This window comes from Lycorma delicatula, chromosome 5, assembly GCF_047948215.1.
Source record: "Lycorma delicatula isolate Av1 chromosome 5, ASM4794821v1, whole genome shotgun sequence".
NCBI classification, from domain to species: domain Eukaryota; kingdom Metazoa; phylum Arthropoda; class Insecta; order Hemiptera; family Fulgoridae; genus Lycorma; species Lycorma delicatula.
In genome coordinates this window covers 78,646,168-78,666,658 of record NC_134459.1, presented here as the reverse complement: position 1 = coordinate 78,666,658, position 20,491 = coordinate 78,646,168, and the positions used below count along the sequence as shown (strand labels likewise).

The following is a 20,491-nucleotide window of genomic DNA, read 5'->3' as shown; positions in this document are numbered from 1 at the left end:
AAATAATTAAATTTAGTTTTTATAAATATATCTCCTACTGAACGAATATTTTTTAGGTTTCTTTTCTAGTTTAAGAAATTTTTACTTCCTTGTACGAAGTAAAGAAAATATTGCGTTCGCAAACAAATTTCGGTTTTTCAGATTTTAACGGAAATACCCATTTTGACCACCCCTGAATCCATTTTGACTAGTTTTGGTGTGACGTCTGTACGTACATATGTACGTATATATCTCGCATAACTCAAAAATGATTAGCGGTAGAAAGTTGAAATTTTGGATTTAAGACTGTTGTAACATCAAGTTTTGCACCTTCCCTTTTGATTGCAATCGACTGAACCAAAAGTGTCCAGAAAACCCCTAAAGCCAAAAAAAATTTGGATTTTGGCCTTTTCTTTAACTGCAGAGATAAGCCGTCAGCTTTTCAACGACATATCATAAGTGGTACTTATTTTCATTGATTCCAGAGTTGTAGCTAAAAGAAATCTTAATTAATGAAATATTTTGATCTCACAAGGAGAAGGCATCGGTTCGAATCAGACTTCATCTCCTTTTTTTTTTAATTTAAATAAATTGATTTATTAATAATTATTAACTTCTGATTGTAAAAAAGTTTTTACAATGAATAATAATTCAACAATAACAATAAAAAATATCAGAAGTTATTAATGAAATAAAATTTTATGTTCTTTTCAATACAAAAAAAAGTGTATATGTAATTTTATAAAAAAATTTTAATAAAAATTTTAGGAAGTTATGTTTTGTCCTTATCAGATTTTTTAATGTCATTAAAGAACCATCAACCACCAAAAAGATTTTGACGTAGAATTCGTCTTACCTTTTAGGCCGGCATAGGCCTAACCGAACAGAAAATCGAACGTTACTGTTTCATGCAACTTTTAAAATTCCAATATTCTTTAAACGACAAAAAAATCTACGGTTATAAGGTACACTTGACAAATGAAGTAACAAAGGCTATAAATTCCACAATATGAGCAAACTATAGCATCACTCCGCGCGTGATGATCGTGAGGGGGGGGGGGGAATTGGTATGTTTTGCGCAGCTTGGTGCTCCCTACAATTGGTATATCTCTGGACTACGATGGACGATGAATAAGGGCCATTGAAATGGACTCAAGGAATATTTTCTATATAATGTACTCTAATAGCGGTAATATTATTAAAAGGTTTAAGTGATCTTTATTAAATTAAAAAAAAAAGTATCTGTTTAGAAGAAATGTCGCGTATTTTTTATTTTTACATACGGTTCACATTATCGACTACAGTTTTTCGAATGTTGTTCGGAATTGATTTTATATTGTGAACTAAATATTATAAATTACAAAAAAATCATAAAAAAAAGAATTATGTTCTAACAAAATGAACTGATAGTCAACTAAACAACAAACAGAAAGAAAAAGAAAAGAAATAAATAAAAACTAATCTATACTCGTATATACTTGTGTGACTATATATATATATATTATCGCGTTGTGTAGTGGTTCCGCGCGGCTTGATCAGGATATTGAGAGGTTGTTGAAAATGTATAATGTTTATTATATAATTATGGTTTATTGGTATAAAATGTTCAAATCACAACCAGGGAAAATGAATAATAATAACAATGGTGATAAATACAATGATAATAATAATGACAATAATAAAACAGTTAATGAATACAAATATTAATTTAGTAATTACAACCAAACATAACATAAAACATAAAATAATTAAAACAGAAGTATGACATAAAAACAGATAAAAATACATAACGTAATCAACAAAGATAACAATCAAAATTATTACCCATTAAATAGTATAGCAATGTCAATAGTAAATAAGTAAATACAGATTACACAGGAGAGAGTACAAAATAAATAATTTATTCAAGCTATATAAACATAAAACTAGTATTCAGACCCATTAACAAAAGAAACCACTAGTTTTACCCCTCTTTAACCACTAGTCTTATCTTAACAAACAAACTTAAAAAATTCACTTGCAAATCCCTTTTTATTGTTTACCCTAACAGTTTATAAATGAAGTCTATTGCATTATTTCTTTCACTTCCATTTATAGTTTTCTGTAACTCACCGATAGTATTTCTTGGTTACTGGAATTACTCGTGGCGTCACCTTAATCGTATCGAACTGGATACTCTTCTCGCTGGGCTGACGTCTACACACTCGTCTCGCAGACTCGCACCTGTGACTCTCCACGGTGGACCGTCGTCGTATGGCTCACTAGACTGGTTCGCAGAACTGCCGAATTCACACAACTCACCTCGCAGTCTCTCCTCGCTGAATCCTCGCAGAACTGCCCTTGCGGGATCGACGTGGTAACACCTCGCAGACTGGTTTGTGGAACTCCGCCGAACTGAACTGTAGTTGATATTCCAGAGCTATTTATACTGCTAGCGGCTTTACTTGCCGGGCGGATCCAAGTCGAAGCGTTAGAACAGTTTACCGAGGCTTTGTTGCCATGAATTTCAAGCCTGGACTTTTCTCTCTGTAGAACGGGTGTTCATTGTGTTACGGGGTAGTATAACAAAAGAAAATTGTACGATGGATCTATTCTTTACAAAAAGGGTTTCCTTTTTGTCCCTTTCTGGATCCTTCCAATTAATTATTACTTCCATAATAATTGGTAAGAATCCGTTTCTCAGACCCGCTATACCGGTCTTATTACAATATATATATATTTATATATACTATCATCCTCCGTCACGGCTTCGCCCTGCGCTATATGGGTTAATTTCATTTCTCGCCGCGGTCAAAATTTTATTTTATGTTTTTACTCAAGTAATCGGGGGCAAGTACAGCTAGTCGCGACACACATACAGTAACAGTGGTCGTGGCTGTACAGGTCGAGCCGTCACCGCGCCGTAAACTGTCGCACCACTTAAAAAATCGAAATTCAAAAAACTTCGAAAATGGTTTTTAGATATTATCAGAAACGTACATGCAAGCCCCGATCTAGTTAATATCTAGTTAAGTGTAGTTGGAATGGAAAAAATTTGCAATTATTTTTTTAACATTTTTTACCTATCTTCACGCCTTTCAAGGTCAATTTTCAAAAATTCTATAAATCAGTTTTTAAATATTTATATGAAAATCACACACATCAAGATATATCTTAATTTGCTACCGAGAAATTAAACAAAATAGCCGGGTTACAAAAAAATTCAACATCCATTTTAACTCTTTAGTTCGGAATTTCAAAAAATTATTTCTTAATGTGCAATTGCACATTTACCGTGTAATTACACAATAAAAAGAACATGTATACAAATATTCATCAATTTATATTCAGTAATTTTGCTAGGTATTGATGAATCAGTCAGTCAGGACATATTTTATATATATATATATATATATATATATATATATATATATATATATATACATACGTGTGTGTGTGTGTGTGTGTGTGTGTGTTTGTGTGCGAGCGCGTGTATGTGATAACTATTACTTTTTATTTTTTATTTTTTGTCTTCAGTCATTTGACTGGTTTGATGCAGCTCTCCAAGATTCCCTATCTAGCGCTAGTCGTTTCATTTCAGTATACCCTCTACATCCTACATCCCCAACAATTTGTTTTACATACTCCAAACGTGGCCTGCCTACACAATTTTTCCCTTCTACCTGTCCTTCCAATATTAAAGCGACTATTCCAGGATGCCTTAGTATGTGGCCTATAAGTCTGTCTCTTCTTTTAACTATATTTTTCCAAATGCTTCTTTCTTCATCTATTTGCCGCAATACCTCTTCATTTGTCACTTTATCCACCCATCTGATTTTTAACATTCTCCTATAGCACCACATTTCAAAAGCTTCTAATCTTTTCTTCTCAGATACTCCGATTGTCCAAGTTTCACTTCCATATAAAGCGACACTCCAAACATACACTTTCAAAAATCTTTTCCTGACATTTAAATTAATTTTTGATGCAAACAAATTATATTTCTTACTGAAGGCTCGTTTGGCTTGTGCTATTCGGCATTTTATATCGCTCCTGCTTCGTCCATCTTTAGTAATTTTACTTCCCAAATAACAAAATTCTCCTACCTCCATAATCTTTTCTCCTCCTATTTTCACATTCAGCGGTCCATCTTTGTTATTTCTACTACATTTCATTACTTTTGTTTTGTTCTTGTTTATTTTCATGCGATAGTTCTTGCGTAGGACTTCATCTATGCCGTTCATTGTTTCTTCTAAATCCTTTTTACTCTCGGCTAGAATTACTATATCATCAGCAAATCGTAGCATCTTTATCTTTTCACCTTGTACTGTTACTCCGAATCTAAATTGTTCTTTTACATCATTAACTGCTAGTTCCATGTAAAGATTAAAAAGTAACGGAGATAGGGAACATCCTTGTCGGACTCCCTTTCTTATTAGGGCTTCTTTCTTATGTTCTTCAATTGTTATTGTTGCTGTTTGGTTCCTGTACATGTTAGCAATTGTTCTTCTATCTCTGTATTTGAACCCTAATTTTTTTTAAAATGCTGAACATTTTATTCCAGTCTACGTTATCGAAAGCCTTTTCTAGGTCTATAAACGCCAAGTATGTTGGTTTGTTTTTCTTTAATCTTCCTTCTACTACTAATCTGAGGCCTAAAATTGCTTCCCTTGTCCCTATACTTTTCCTGAAACCAAATTGGTCTTCTCCTAACACTTCTTCCACTCTCCTCTCAATTCTTCTGTATAAAATTCTAGTTAAGATTTTTGATGCATGACTAGTTAAACTAATTGTTCTGTATTCTTCACATTTATCTGCCCCTGCTTTCTTTGGTATCATAACTATAACACTTTTTTTGAAGTCTGATGGAAATTCCCCATTTTCATAAATATTACACACCAGTTTGTATAATCTATCAATCGCTTCCTCACCTGCACTGCGCAGTAATTCTACAGGTATTCCGTCTATTCCAGGAGCCTTTCTGCCATTTAAATCTTTTAATGCTCTCTTAAATTCAGATCTCAGTATTGTTTCTCCCATTTCATCCTCCTCAACTTCCTCTTCTTCCTCTATAATACCATTTTCTAATTCATTTCCTCCGTATAACTCTTCAATATATTCCACCCATCTATCGACTTTACCTTTCGTATTATATATTGGTGTACCATCTTTGTTTAACACATTATTAGATTTTAACTTATGTACCCCAAAATTTTCCTTAACTTTCCTGTATGCTCCGTCTATTTTACCAATGTTCATTTCTCTTTCCACTTCTGAACACTTTTCTTTAATCCACTCTTCTTTCGCCAGTTTGCACTTCCTGTTTATAGCATTTCTTAATTTCCGATAGTTCCTTTTACTTTCTTCATCACTAGCATTCTTATATTTTCTACGTTCATCCATCAGCTGCAATATATCGTCTGACACCCAAGGTTTTCTACCGGTTCTCTTTATTACGCCTAAGTTTGCTTCTGCCGATTTAAGAATTTCCTTTTTAACATTCTCCCATTCTTCTTCTACATTTTCTACCTTATCTTTTTTACTCAGACCTCTTGCGATGTCCTCCTCAAAAATCTTCTTTACCTCCTCTTCCTCAAGTTTCTCTAAATTCCACCGATTCATCTGACACCTTTTCTTCAGGTTTTTAAACCCCAATCTACATTTCATTATCACCAAATTATGGTCGCTATCAATGTCTGCTCCAGGGTAAGTTTTGCAGTCAACGAGTTGATTTCTAAATCTTTGCTTAACCATGATATAATCTATCTGATACCTTCCAGTATCGCCTGGCTTTTTCCAAGTGTATATTCTTCTATTATGATTTTTAAATTGGGTGTTGGCAATTACTAAATTATACTTCGTGCAAAATTCTATAAGTCGGTCCCCTCTTTCATTCCTTTTGCCCAGCCCGTATTCACCCACTATATTTCCTTCCTTGCCTTTTCCAATGCTTGCATTCCAATCTCCAACTATTATTAAATTTTCATCTTCTTTTACGTGTTTAATTGCTTCATCAATCTCTTCGTATACACACTCTACCTCATCATCATCATGGGCGCTTGTAGGCATATAGACGTTAACAATCGTTGTCGGTTTAGGTTTTGATTTTATCCTTATTTCAATGATTCTATCGCTATGCGTTTTGAAATACTCCACTCTCCTCCCTATCTTCTTGTTCATCACGAAACCTACTCCTGACTGCCCATTATTTGACGCTGAGTTAATTACTCTAAAATCACCTGACCAAAAGTCGCCTTCCTCTTCCCACCGAACCTCACTAATTCCTACTATATCCACATTTGTCCTACCCATTTCCCTTTTTAAATTTTCCTTTAGTTTTTATATGGTAATGTATTAACTAATTTAGATTTTATAACTGATGATAGATCAATAATTTCGACAAAAAATATTATAAAAAAGGAAAATTTATATTATACTTGCTATTTTAGTGTGTTTATGTGTCAGTCACTCTGTCAGGACAAGTTCCCTTAAAGAATATATAAATATATATATATATATATATATATATAAACTTAAAATTTAACTAAAATAAATTTGTTTAATATGTTGAATAAGAATTTTCTATGTATGGTGCGAAAACATGCAATTTTGTGATAGCAAATCAAAGTAATGTTAAAGAACTTTTTAAAAGTCCTTAAATGCCTAGCATCGATTATAAAGCATTCATCTACCTGCTGCTATCTTCCTGTTTCGTCTGCTCACATTATCCGCTGTTAAATTCAACGTGCATGTACGCTAATATACACTTTTAATAAATTTTTGTAGAATACAATTATTTCATTATTAAAACCCGACACGTTATTACGATGAAATTGAAATCCCCGACCTCTTTATGCTAAGTCTGTGGGTAGAAATCTCATTGCCATGAAGTGTGTACTGTATTTACTAATAAATCATACTTCTGTAATTTTAACAGCTTTATCATTTTTCTCATGATCGTAGTATATAGTTATCTTCAATTTTCTGAAAAAGAACTTCTGTGTCTGTACTGTGTGCCGGATGAAACATAAAAGCTTAGCTAAAAGAGGCAATAAATAGTTGTGGTACGCATTATACTGCCCTTTTCAGTAACATTGTGTTTTATCAGTGTCTAGCTCTCCGTGTGTAATTATCTTTCGTAATAAATGAAAATAAATAAAGTAATTTAGAGAATAATGAAATTTCTATTTTTATTAAATTTGTTATTTTAACATTTGAGAGACAGAAATTTCATGTCACGTTTGTTGTAAATCTGTTTTATTTAAATATACGAGTGTGTATATATAGAACTACAGTAATAGAAACATTTATTTGTAAATTTAGGTAGTTATTTGTGTAAAAAGGTTTTACAATGATTCATCCTTTAAACAATACATAAATCAATAAATAATGTATTTATTTATAGATAGTTTTATTATTTAGTCCCATCTTGGTATCTATATTAAATCTATCTTTTCGCATTTTGAATAAATGAATTTACTTTCATTTTATCGGGTATTATAACGGTACTCGTGCTGTATTACAGTCACATAATTAATATTAACATATTAACTGTTTCGTTTCGTAGTTTTTGTAAATTATTTTTGTAGCTTACACGCTAGTGTTTAATATTCCTGATCTTATGTTTTGTTTTTTTTTATAAGCTCTAATTTTGTTTTTGGGTTATAATGACAAAATTAAAATCCGTATTTAAGATTATAAAAAAACTTGATTGTCGAACACATGAAATTGTTAATAATATTCTAGATTTCATGAAGAAAAAAGCGTTAAAGATAGGAAAATTGACAGACAAGAAACGTATAATAGATACATTTTTCTTCACGTGTACTTTGCTTAATGAAATAAAATTTTACATCAGATTTATTCAACAATTTAAAAGAAAATCCATACTTTTATCTGTACCTTATCCATATATATTTCTTATTTATTTAGAAACAAGTGATTATGGACAATATCAATTAGCTAGTACATTGACTTCAACAGAAAAATAATTAAAGGATACGGAATTTGTTAAAATGTAAGAGAACTTTAATAAAAATGAAATATAGGACAACGATTCACAACCTTTACAAGTATAGTATTGTACTTTAAATCAATCAAACTTTAAAATAGTGATTAAATTAATTAATCGAAAAGAACAACAAAAAATGTCAAAGAAGTCTGTTTTCTCAATCTATTTTTCAAACAATTTCGTTCCGATATAAATTATAATACTGTTTGAAAGAGAGATATTGATAAGTTTCCACTCCAGTAGACAAGTAATTTAAAATAAATAAACGTTAAAAATTCTTAAAACTTTATATTTAGAAGGTACTTAAAAAAATGCAATCTATATAATAAAAGAGTTCTTTTTACAAAACAAGAAGATATCACCTAAATACATTTAGATCATATATTGTATCTGGTAATTTTTGTATAGAAACTTGTTCAAGATACGACTGTAATATTACGTAAGGCTGCTGTGACTATTTATTTATTACATGACAAAAAGATTTGTGTGTCCGAGATATTAAACAAAACTTTCAGAAAGTGTAACTGCAAATCTATATATGTATTATTACATGTAAGAATAGATTTCAATATAGACACAAATTAAAATTTACCTTTTTCAGTCACTCAACTCCAAGTGGTGTAGCTCAATATACATGTAGTGTATTTCCTATGTATGCTCGCTGCGGCTAGTGTTTAATTAGATGCTCAACAGTTTGGAGTGGCTCACCACGTTCACAACCAGCAATAGATGAAAAGCCTCATTTGTTCATAAGCTAATTACATTTACCACGTCCAGTTCTTACGCGATTAAGTCTGCACTATAATTATGTTGACAGAATGAAGCCCGCCTCTATCCATTGACAGTCTTAGTTTTCGTACCAAGAGATCTGCTATTGTTGTTTGACATTAAATTCTTTCTCTGTAAGCTTTCGGGCCAGTTCCCAAACAGATTGCTAAGATTTCAAGCGCCGATTAGTTGATCCACCGAAGGATATGTTGATTGATGCCACTACTTTGGTAATTTTTTCCAGAGTAGTACCAGGGCATTCTGATCCTAAGGTGTGGTGGGGTACATTAGCCAGTAGTAAAAACAATTTAATTGGGTTGGAGGATACTGTACCAATATACCATTATCTGCTGATACTATGAATAAATAATAGTTTATTCAGCTAATAAATGAGCCATATTATTATTTATTTTTTTAAGATATAAATTACAATTGAGGAAATATTCTTTTTAAGCTGAGTAATCAATCTTTCATTCCATTAATAGCTTTAGATAAACTGAGCAAGTTAGATAGAGGTCAAGATTCTATCTATATATATATCTATAATGAAGTAACATATTTATTATGTTAATTCCTCCTTCCAACTCGGTGTACGTGACTTACACTGAGGATAGTAAGGAATTTTTTTTAGAATGATCTGCAAGGAAACTTCACTCTTTACAGATTAGTCTTTGAATTCGATTCCAATAGTCAACGCAAGAGAATTATTCTTTTCCCCATATTGAACAGATTCTTAACCGAGCAATATATCTACGCATGGCAAGTAAAAACGAAATGATATATTTATAACCTTCCATCAATTCTTCAACTGCTCTTCAATCATTTGTCGAAATTAAAAAAAAAAAGTCTTCCTCAATCATTCGACACCATGAGCCTCAACCGGATTGTATGTCATTGTAATTATATTTAAAACTGTGAGGTTTAATGGTTTATATCAATTAAGCTCTAATTATTTATTCGTATATATTAAAGCAAGTAGATGGATTATGAACCTGAGGCGGATATGAATAGAGTAAAAGGGTAAAAAGCACGTTCGATAAATATGAACATTAAAATTTGGAAACATGGGTGTAAAGAAAAAAAATTATTTATTTAATGGTGAACATTATTGGGATATATTATCAAGAAATTACAAACATGGTGATGAAAAAGTAATAAAGACATAAACAATAGTTAATAAAAAGATAAAAATTATATTTTTTATAAAAGTATACTTATGTATGTTGCAAATAAAATCATACGAGAAAATTAAAAAAAAAAAACATACGAGCCTTTGAGCTCAAAAGCCTGCACGCAAATGTAAGGAGAAAGGTAATAAATTGATAATAGAAAAGGGGGAGAAATTACCACTAAACATATGAGAATGATATACTCAACATAAGACGTAACGAAGAGATCTAGAAAGACTTGCTCCAAAGACGGAATTACCTAAACTGCAAAATATTTTATGAATGAAGTTCAGACGAGTTATGCTGCACATAAAAGTATTTGAAAATGCTAATAAAATATGAGTAGATAAAAACGAAAAAGCCATAATGTTTATTGCTTCCTTTGATATATTTTATTACTTCAAGCAATGCTTCATAAATAAACAATTTAACAAAAAGACGGCTGACACATAAATCAATTTTTTTGATCAATTGTGCTGAAATTCGACTAAGATAACTAACGAACCAGTCAAATTTTGAAAATTATATATATAAAAATAAAAAAGTCATCCGTTTTTTTCCTTATAAAGCATAAACATTTGAACCTAAAATCAAAAAGAAATCCAACAGGGTATATTCAGACGAGGACAGGCGCCAAAGATCAGAATGTCTCAAAAAGATGTGGGCAAAAAAAGAAGAAGCAAGAATAAAGAAATTGAACTAAAGTGATCATATGAGGTCGTAAAAGCAACAAAAAAAAGAAAAATTAGACAAATAAATTTGAAAACTATTCTACTGACTATTACCGTCTTATACCGTATAAAAAAATAGAAGGAAGTAGTTACGGTATAAAAACATAAATCTATTGATTAATGAATTCACAATGATGAAAAAAATATATACGTACAAAGAAGAAATATTACACGGCTAAAATTAAAACTACGAGATAACTAAATGAAAAAGTAATATATTTGAAAAAGAAAATGATTCATAAACCGAATTTTATGCTGAAAAAAAAAAACACAGAATAAATTTATTTTAGTCATGAAAAAACATTTAATCCATCATGAAATCTATAATACGTGATCCCCTAAACAATAAATACGGCATACTGCAGCATGTGTATTTACTCGTAAATGCTGCACATCTCTTTCTATGCGCGCGCGCGTGCGTGTTAGGTAAATCAATATAGTGGTTAAATTATTAAAAAAAAATTGAAAAAAATGGAATTAATATCATTGTATACCTCTGCAATGCGAAAAGTTTAGGAACCCTTTTGGCAAAATGTGCTCAATCTTTTATCAACGGATATTCATTTAAGAGAAATGTTGTAATAAAAAAATTAATAAGCCATTATATAAATTTTTTTTTTCAGCGAAACTTATACGAATAACACTTTGAAGTATTTTAAAATTGTAACATAAGTATAAAACTGAGAAATATATCTTTGTATCCTGACCCCATAGGGTCAGCTTTACCGGAGGTCATCTTCGAAACCTCGGCTTTTAACATCTTCCAGTCTACCTCAGCCAGGATGCCACTGATGCGAATGTCACGAGTGACATTCCCATTGGTGTATTACTATTTAATGAACTCAAAATAAAACATATCTCACCGAGTCTTAAGTAAGACTGAAAGGACGTAACTAAACAAAGGAATTGAACTACCTAACCGTAGAATGTAAAAGTGAGTTCAACACACTACACGAAACATACAAATATTACACGGAACAATAACAACACAGTACCATTGAAACACAACAAAGGACAAAAACGTAATTTATAAAACAAAACATCAACAAAAAAAGAATACAAGAGAAATCCAAGCAGGGCTCTAGATCCTCTCAGTAATCCTTTCCTTTGGTAAGTACAATATAAAAATTTCCCCTATTGCCCATTCGGCCTGGGTTCTCTAGATTACACGGAGATCAACTCAGACCCGATAAGATCAATACGACAGATGGTCTCCGTACGCGTTAACTCTCAATTCGAGCACTCTTAAAAAATATGGCAGGTGTTATTCAATTGTCCTCACTGAGGACACATCCCAGAATCTATTGTCCTCACTGAGGACACATTCCAGAACCTACCAGGCCGAAATTCTGCAGTCTGTCCCTAAAAACACCATGGCCGGAAAGAAATTGCGACACTTATTTACTAGGGTGTACCCAAGAGGCGTCCCGCAAACTAACAACATTTGGAGAGAGATCATCGTATAACGCCCACCATCTGTCTCATCACGTCTGACCTGCCACAAGGCATTGCCATGTTGTTCAATTTCTTGAATTTTACCCGAAGTCAACTCACCGGACGTCTTAGCGACATACCGCAGCTGCTTTTCAGACGCAATCAAGTTTATCGGTTTCACGCCTGCAATTACCAAGAATGCCTCCCGTGAAATAGTACGGTAATCACCCGTTACCGTTAAAAATATTAGGCTTTGAGCCCTTAATAATATATCCTGATAACTTTTATATTTTAGCCTATCTGGCCAAACTGGCGCCGCGTATAGCAAACAGCCTCGCACAAGCCCTTTATACAGAATGCTCATGGTCTTAAAATTAAGACCCCAATCAGGATTGACCACACGTCGAATACCGAAGAAGGCATTGCATGCCCTCTCCGCGACGTATTGAAGGTACTTCTTATATTGCAGTTTCTCATCAAGAAACATCCCGAGGTACTTTTGAATCTGAACATACTTTATACGCTGGTCTGGCATCGAAATACGGACACGCCGATTCACTCCCAAACGGCCTTTGAGGAACATTATCGTGGTCTTTTCCGAGCTAATCGTCATCTTGTGTTGATGCCCCCACATCTCAGGCATCCTGCAAGCCCAAGTGACTCAGAGTTCAACTTTCCTCTGTGAGCTTCCTTCAACAGCAGGAGCCCATCGTCAGGATAAGCCACGATGCAACACCTGAAGGGCAACCTCACCCACAGCAGAGAATCAAACTCCACCACCCACAATAATTGATCCATCACGCTGCACTGCCGACATCTCTTAGACAGCAGCGTCTTCTTTCCAACCTCATGGCTGCCCTCGCAGAGCAGCACATACCGATGACTGAAGTAACTTTGTATAACCTGCAACTAACTTAAAGTATATTATCTTTTTTGGAGTTGGTAAATAGCAGAAGGCCACCATAGATTATTGAATGCTTCGGAAATGTCTAGGAAAATCCCCAGGACATATTCCGTCTCACTGGTCGTTACCACACTCATCACACGGAATATGACGTCCTCAGTACCCTTTCCGGGAAAAAACCATTACTGATTCTCCATCAACAATCTTTGCGAGATTAATCTCTTTTATACGCAGATACAGAACCTTTTCAAAGACCTTGCCCATAACTGGAAATAACGTCGGAGGCCTATAAGACGAACTGACAGCAGGATCCCTGTCGCCACCTTTAAACAACAATTTCACATTCCCCTTCTTCCAGCACATAGGGAAGAATCCTTCAGACAACAATTTATTAACTACACGTGTGACAACTCCCAAACTCATCCCAACCGAGCGATGAAGAAGCTCCACCATTATTCCATCAAAGTCTGGGGGCTTTGAAGGAATAACGGCGGAGGTAGGGGTAAGGCTGGAGCCTTACCCCTACCTAAACTACAGACAGTTTGACGCATCTCAGCCTCTGTAATCTTTAAGAAAACTGCTCCCCCACGGAAATTAGTGACCTCTCGCCGCACCCGCAGATAGTATGCGGACTCTCCAGCTTCACTATCATCAGGCAGCAAATTGTCTAGAAATTTGTATAAAATCTAGGTAGTAACCGAAATTATACCAAAACTGGTCGAGAGAATTAGACAGAATAAGTGATTTCGTCGTTTGTGTCCAAAGACCCTATATACTACGCCCCAGGAATCCTGTTCCCCTGCTCATGAACAAAGGAACATTAGGAATCTCTTTTCGCAGTCCGGACTTTATGAAAGTAATGAAATCTCAGGGTCCTGTATTCAACAACCAGGACTGCCCGTCGTTCTGGATCACCCTCACGTTGATAAGCTCTCCGCAAACGACAAACCACTCACTATCTTCATTCCGGGCAGCTCCCTATTCTACTATGATGTAATCCACACTCGATTGCAACTTCGAGGAATTGAACACTCAGCGGCATCAAGAAAAGCCGCCGACAACCCAGTTGTCAGATCTTCCAAATCCAAGACATACAGACTCCGATCCATAACTTAGAGCCCGGTCGAAAGTAAATCAACAGAATTCTTCTAGTCCACACGCCTGTGCTGCTAAACTGACCCGGCTAAACCGGAGCGTTACATCGGTAGCGTTCACCAAGCCCCCAGTATCAAATAGACAATCAGTCGATGATCACTCGAGCAATCATCAACTACCCTCTAGTTAAAAACATTGGTAGTACTAAACCTACCAACGGTAACATCGATGTTCGTTCCACCAAACAATCGACGCCCATCTACTATACCTACGAAGGTGGGTAACTCACAAAGTGCGTTATATACCTGTAGATCATGCTGGACTAAAAGGCCGTCCATTAATTCACCGCCAACATCGGTGAAACCCCTATGCCACAAGAGTGACTGAGCAATCACATCCGCAGCTATAAGGATTGGACCAGTGCCAGAGAATCGTAGGATTTTATCCTAGATCACAAGATTATGATCAGCAGGATCTCTACACTGGAAATATGAATTAGCAACATAGTGATGCAAGTTCTGAACATCCACACGGACAACGAACGACATGATGATTATTCTAGAGCTGTCAAATAAAGATACAATCAAGTTCCCTTCTGCACAAAACAGCGGAAATACTTCCAGAACCATAATAGAACCCATTTCAACGAGAAAACCCTAGCAGATCACCGGACACAATATATGGATGCTGCCACAAAACAACATCCAAACATCTACGTAATGCAAGCTCTCCAATCTCAACCTTAGCAATGTAAGCACCCTGAGCATTCAACTGACCAAGTCTAATCATTTAATGAAATAGAATTAAAGTACATATCGACCGTTCTCTAATTATAACCACAATTTTTACTGTTCACAGAGTGCTTATGATCCTTCTGAATACGTTTGCAAATAACACAAGTTGGACCCTCCGATTTCTTTGGACACTCCTCATGCATGTGTTCTTCATCACCACAATGAGCACAAACTTCAGGATGTTCACAGAACTTAGCCCTGTGACCAAACCTGCAGCACTTAAAACAGCACGGACATCTAAACACTTGTTGACCTTACCCAAAGAGGTCTACAAATAACCTGCCTTCCGCAGTGAAACTGCCGAAAGGTTTAGGACTACCCTCAAAAATTCCATGGTTGCGCTCCGCCTCGCGCCTACCCAATTTTTGTAATAATCGACATTCAGACTTGAATGTGGTCTAATCCATTTGAGTATTTTGCTTCCTAATGAGAGCCATTAATTTTTCCTCAGACAGCTGTCGATCTATGTCATAAACAATCACTTAAGGACGCCTCTTGCCTTTAGGTTTGACTTTCATGTCGGACTCTCCGACTTTAACGGAGTCAGAGATGACCGCACACTTTCTTTGTCGTTAGCAATGACCACTAACCCCTTCTTTTTCACTTTAATATTACGAATTTTCAGGTTTTGCCTCTTTATGTCGAAGGACGGCCTGAAATTCATCTCCTTAGTTGTTTTAATAGTTGTCTCCTCCTTCAGGTTGATGAACACAACCTTTGGTTGCTTACGTGACAGACTAATCTCCCGCCTCCTATTCAGCACCTCTGCATACCGTTTACCCAGAGAAAATCCCTGATGTGGAACCATGAGAGGGGCGGAAACTATCTGCCGCACAACCTTTTTCACCATTTATTTTAATATTTTCACTTGTATCAACCCATGTGTAACTACATTCCCAAGACTTACATTGTCTTCCTTTCCGGTTTACCTACCGACCACGTTTTTGTGCTATACACTCTACACTCCACATAAACATTTCATGGCGATTTAAAATGTAATTTACAAATTTGAATTCGAGTAAAAGTTTATTAAAATTATTTAAAAAATTAATTCATGTATATTTCACAGAAAAAAAGTAAATCAAATTTTTTAAACGCAGTTGGTGATGCGCAGACCTTCCGTCAAACTCGATTCAGCGTAATCAAGTGTAATCAGATTCGGAAAATGAGATGGCTGTGTAATGGGCTAGAATTGCTCAATCCACAGATTTAAGTTGTGGAGGAAATCTCTTCTGTGTTGTAGAATGATGGTGTACTATTATGGTAGTGATCCATATGAAATGTAAGAGTGCTTCTTGGTCATCGGCGTCTAACTGTGCAGTAAGAAAGTTTTCTAGCGCATCCAAGTACATGATATTCGTTTTCTTCACATTAAATTTTAGTTTAACTAAGATGGCAAAATGCATTCACTAATATGTTCTAGAGATTTTGGTATTACGCTTACTGCTGATATGTAATATCAATTCATCATTAAAGAATACATTTTCCAGGAACACCTTAGTTCTCTATTATTTTACATCTCTACACAGAATTCATAACAAACCATCTCATCTGCATTATTAACTTCTTGCTCAGTGGTTATACCTTCAAACGTAATATTAATTCATGTCAAACGGTAATTTGCGGAATGCCTGTTTCATCAGAAATACAGCGTTTTGTTTTATAAGTACGGACAATAATCTTTGATCTGTTCCACAAAAATCAAGTGAACAACATATTGATGTTTCATTTCATACAGACCAACCGATCACACATTAATCTCGTGCCAGAATAAATTTTAGCTCTGTTGAGAAAATAATTTTCATAATGGGTGTAAATATTACGTTAACTGTAATCATAGATTCGTTTTATGAAATTAAAATATACAGTAGCACTTATGGTGAAGGAATTTGTTTTGTGTTTTGGTCCAAAATGAGAATTCAACCAATTTTACAAGTATTCTGAATTGATTTTTGTACGCTTTAAAAAATTTAAATCCCATTTTGATTCACTACGTACTTTAAAGAATTTATTTGTAATTCTCATATTTTCGTTTCATATTTATATTTATACTCAATAATCTATTAAATTTTTAATCAAAATTTAACTGTTTACGAGAAAAAATAAAATGGCTAGAAATATATGACTGCGAGTGTACGGGATCAAGATAGTTTATAAGTTTCAAACGTAATATTAGGATCAATTTTCGTTTACGTTATTATCATTTTTAAGACAGTTCCTGTGGCATTAAGCGATTGTTAAGGAACAAAATTTTTTTTTTCATAACTGATTTGCCTTTTCCATCAGAATAACTCAAAACCTTTCACCTGATATCCAATAGACCTAATCAGGTATAACAATACAAGGTTATTCCAATAAAAATATTTAATTTTTTCTATTTAGTTACATTTTCAGAAAAGTATTCTCAAATTTTATCTGACACTGGTCATACTGGTATTTTTGTAAAGTTGTAAAACTTGAGCTCTCATTTCAAGTCAGTTCCAGAGACTATAATCGAGGAAAATGAAAGTAAAATTCTGGGATTTTTGCAAAGGGACCACCTCAATAAAAATCGCTGCAGAATGATGGAAAAAAATACCCCACGGAGTGCAAACGATTTTTTGCTTGATGAATAGCCACACAGAAGAATTAAAAAGACTTTTACATAAAAAGGAATATGACAGAATACTAACACTTCTATTAAATTACAAGGAGAATGGAAATCAATTAAAGGACTGTACCAAGAAGGGCTATCAGGATCAATTTCAATAAATTTTTTTTTTCATGGAAAAAATGAGATTTTTTAATTTTAAGTCGTATTTTTGAATGATAATGAGTTATCTTGTTGGAAGCTGTAAGAACTTGAAAAGGCTACAACGAAAATTAATATAACAATTGTGTGCACTGAATAATAATTACTTTTTTTGAAGGGGATTCTCTTAGAAGACAACATAATTTAAAATTATAATTAACTTTTGATATTTTGTACTAAAAATAAAAAAAATATAATATTTACTTATAATATCTTATGAATTAATTGTAATAATTTATAAAATTATTAATTACAAAATAAAAGTAAAATAACTTACGTATATATTGGACTTTTAAGATCTTCTTTATACCAAATTACAAGGCTTACTTTATCATCTTTAATTGGTGGAACAATATCACACGGAAGTTTAGCGATACTTCCAACAACTGCTGTCGTGTCTTCCGTTGATACTGTAACAATAAAAAAAACCAAATATTATTGTATCAATAATAAAAAATCTAATGTTTAAAAAATTTGTTTTCAGATAAAGAAAAAATCAACTTTTTTTTATAATACGGTATGAAAATCCAATAACTGCAAAGAAAAACCGTTTTTTTTATTTTAACCTCCGAAACCCACCGTTAGGTATTACTTTAGAGGATGAGATGAATGACAGGTTTTGTAGCTTGTGAAAATACCATGCCTGAGCGAGATTCGAACGCGGGACCTCAGGATGAAAGGCCAAGACACTACCACTCACGCCACGAAGGCCGGTGGAATACAATATCTTAGTAAGCATAAAAACCATAAATCTAAAATGTATTTAATTTGTCAAAATAATATATCTGTTTGAACGTATATATAAAGGTTACACACACACACACACACACACACACACACACACACACACACACACACACACACACACACACACACATATATATATATATATATATATATATATATATATGCGAAAGTTTGGCTTCACGTGATTAATAGGTAAAAACATAACTTCAAGATTTTCTTAGAAAAATAGAATTTCTGGTGTATGATTTCATCTTAAAACTGTAATTCCCAACTGTGCGTCGCTGCGCCCCGCATCCTTTTCACAGGGGCGCTGCGAAATGTAGTAAAATCTTCATAATTAATTGAACCAAGACATTTATTATTATTAATTTAATGTTAATAAAGTAACAAAATAACGAAGTTACACGAGTTTTATTTATTTTTATCTCTTACTAGTAGTTATACTTTTACTTAGGGTAGGGCTGCATGGAAAAATTTTAATTCAAAAAGGGCGCCACGACTCGGAAGATTTTGGGAACTACTGTCTTAAACTAATAATTTCTGGTGTAGGATTTCACCAATTGTTAAATTAATAAAGTTATTAAATTTGGTTTAACTAATGTATAAATACAAAAGACATTCAACTAAAAGAAAAATATAGAATCTAGAAAAGATGAAAAATATAGAATCTAGAAAAGATATGTTAACAAAATTTAAAAATTAATGAATAAACTTATTAGAAGTATTTTAAATATCAGTATTTTAATATAGCCTAAGTCAAACGGACTAAAGTATTTGAGTAAACTAATCGTCTTAAAAATAAAAACAAACATTACGCTCATAAACCTTTCATAAAAATTAAAAAAAAAATCTAAAACTACAAGGCGACTTCAATTGTTAAGCAGCGAGTATTACAAGACCGAGGAAAAAATGATATATAAAAAAATAAATAAAATCAACTCCTTTTTTAGAAACTACACATTTTTAGCCACAAACCCTTTACAGGGATATTTTTTTTAATCTAAATCTATTTATTTATTAATGTTATTAACCTCTGATTGTAAAAAAAATTACAATAAATAATAATTCAACAATAACAATTAAAAAAAAAATATGAAAAAATATCAGAAGTTATTAATGAATTAAAATTTTATGTGCTTTTCATTTAAAAAAAAATGTGTATATGTAATTTAACAGGTGTACAAGAAAGTCATTTGATGTCTACATTAGATTTTTAATATAAACGTACACGTTACATTTTTTCCTTAATTTCATTGCCTTATCAGACATTGTCGTGCAGTAATTCATTTTTTTTTTGAAATCATTTGAAATAATCACGAGTTTATTTTATTTATTTATTTTTTGAAAAAAGGATTCAATTAGAAACCATAAAAAATAAAATTATAATAATATATTACAAAATTACAATACGCAATAATATGACATCCGTTAAAAAAAAATGCACATCAAAACAAACGCCCGTAGGATGTCTTACTGAATATTAGAGGTTGGTATATGCGTTTGAGAATACTCATCATCATGCCTGTTGATTCCTGTCGTTAACAGTTATAGTCTCAAAAGACAGCGTAAAATGTAGAGGTAGAGATAATGCAAATTCAACGTTGCTGGTTTTCAATATACCTATAAAAAGTTTTTACGCAATAAACCTCTCAATTCGTAGCATCAATAATCACTTTTACGCTAACACAGTCTACTAGTAAAAAGTGTTTATTTCCTTTACCATTGTAGAATGTAATAAAGAAAAAAGATCAGCAACAGAGAAAAATGAGGAACAGAGTGGGTACATGTATACGTATTACTGATGCGAGTCGGCATCTGTTTAACCTTATCTCAAGAACCTGCAACTTGAAATTTTGTATAGTAGTTTTTGTATTAGACAACCATTCTACAAAAAAAATTAAAAAAAATCGAATGAAAGGAAGGGAAATACTGGGAAGATATCTCAGAATGAGTTGGTTTTATAATAATCTTACTCATGTGTAATTTTTAGCAAATCAAATTTTATCATCAACACACAACTGTAAAAATTGTAATTAAAAATTTGTTAAAAAAAGTCTACAAGCAATCCCCATAAAAAAATTATTTTAAT

At 33.2% G+C, this 20,491-nt stretch overlaps 1 protein-coding gene across 1 annotated transcript in view; it reads right to left on the bottom strand.

Annotated features, from left to right (window-relative positions):
* The window catches only part of LOC142325690 (nephrin-like), a 575,430-nt gene that overhangs the window by 450,739 nt on the left and 104,200 nt on the right, over window positions 1–20,491 (bottom strand). The window contains exon 2 of the mRNA XM_075367722.1: window positions 17,933–18,065. Coding sequence (XP_075223837.1) covers window positions 17,933–18,065 — 133 coding nt within the window. The remainder of the gene's footprint in view (window positions 1–17,932; window positions 18,066–20,491) is intronic.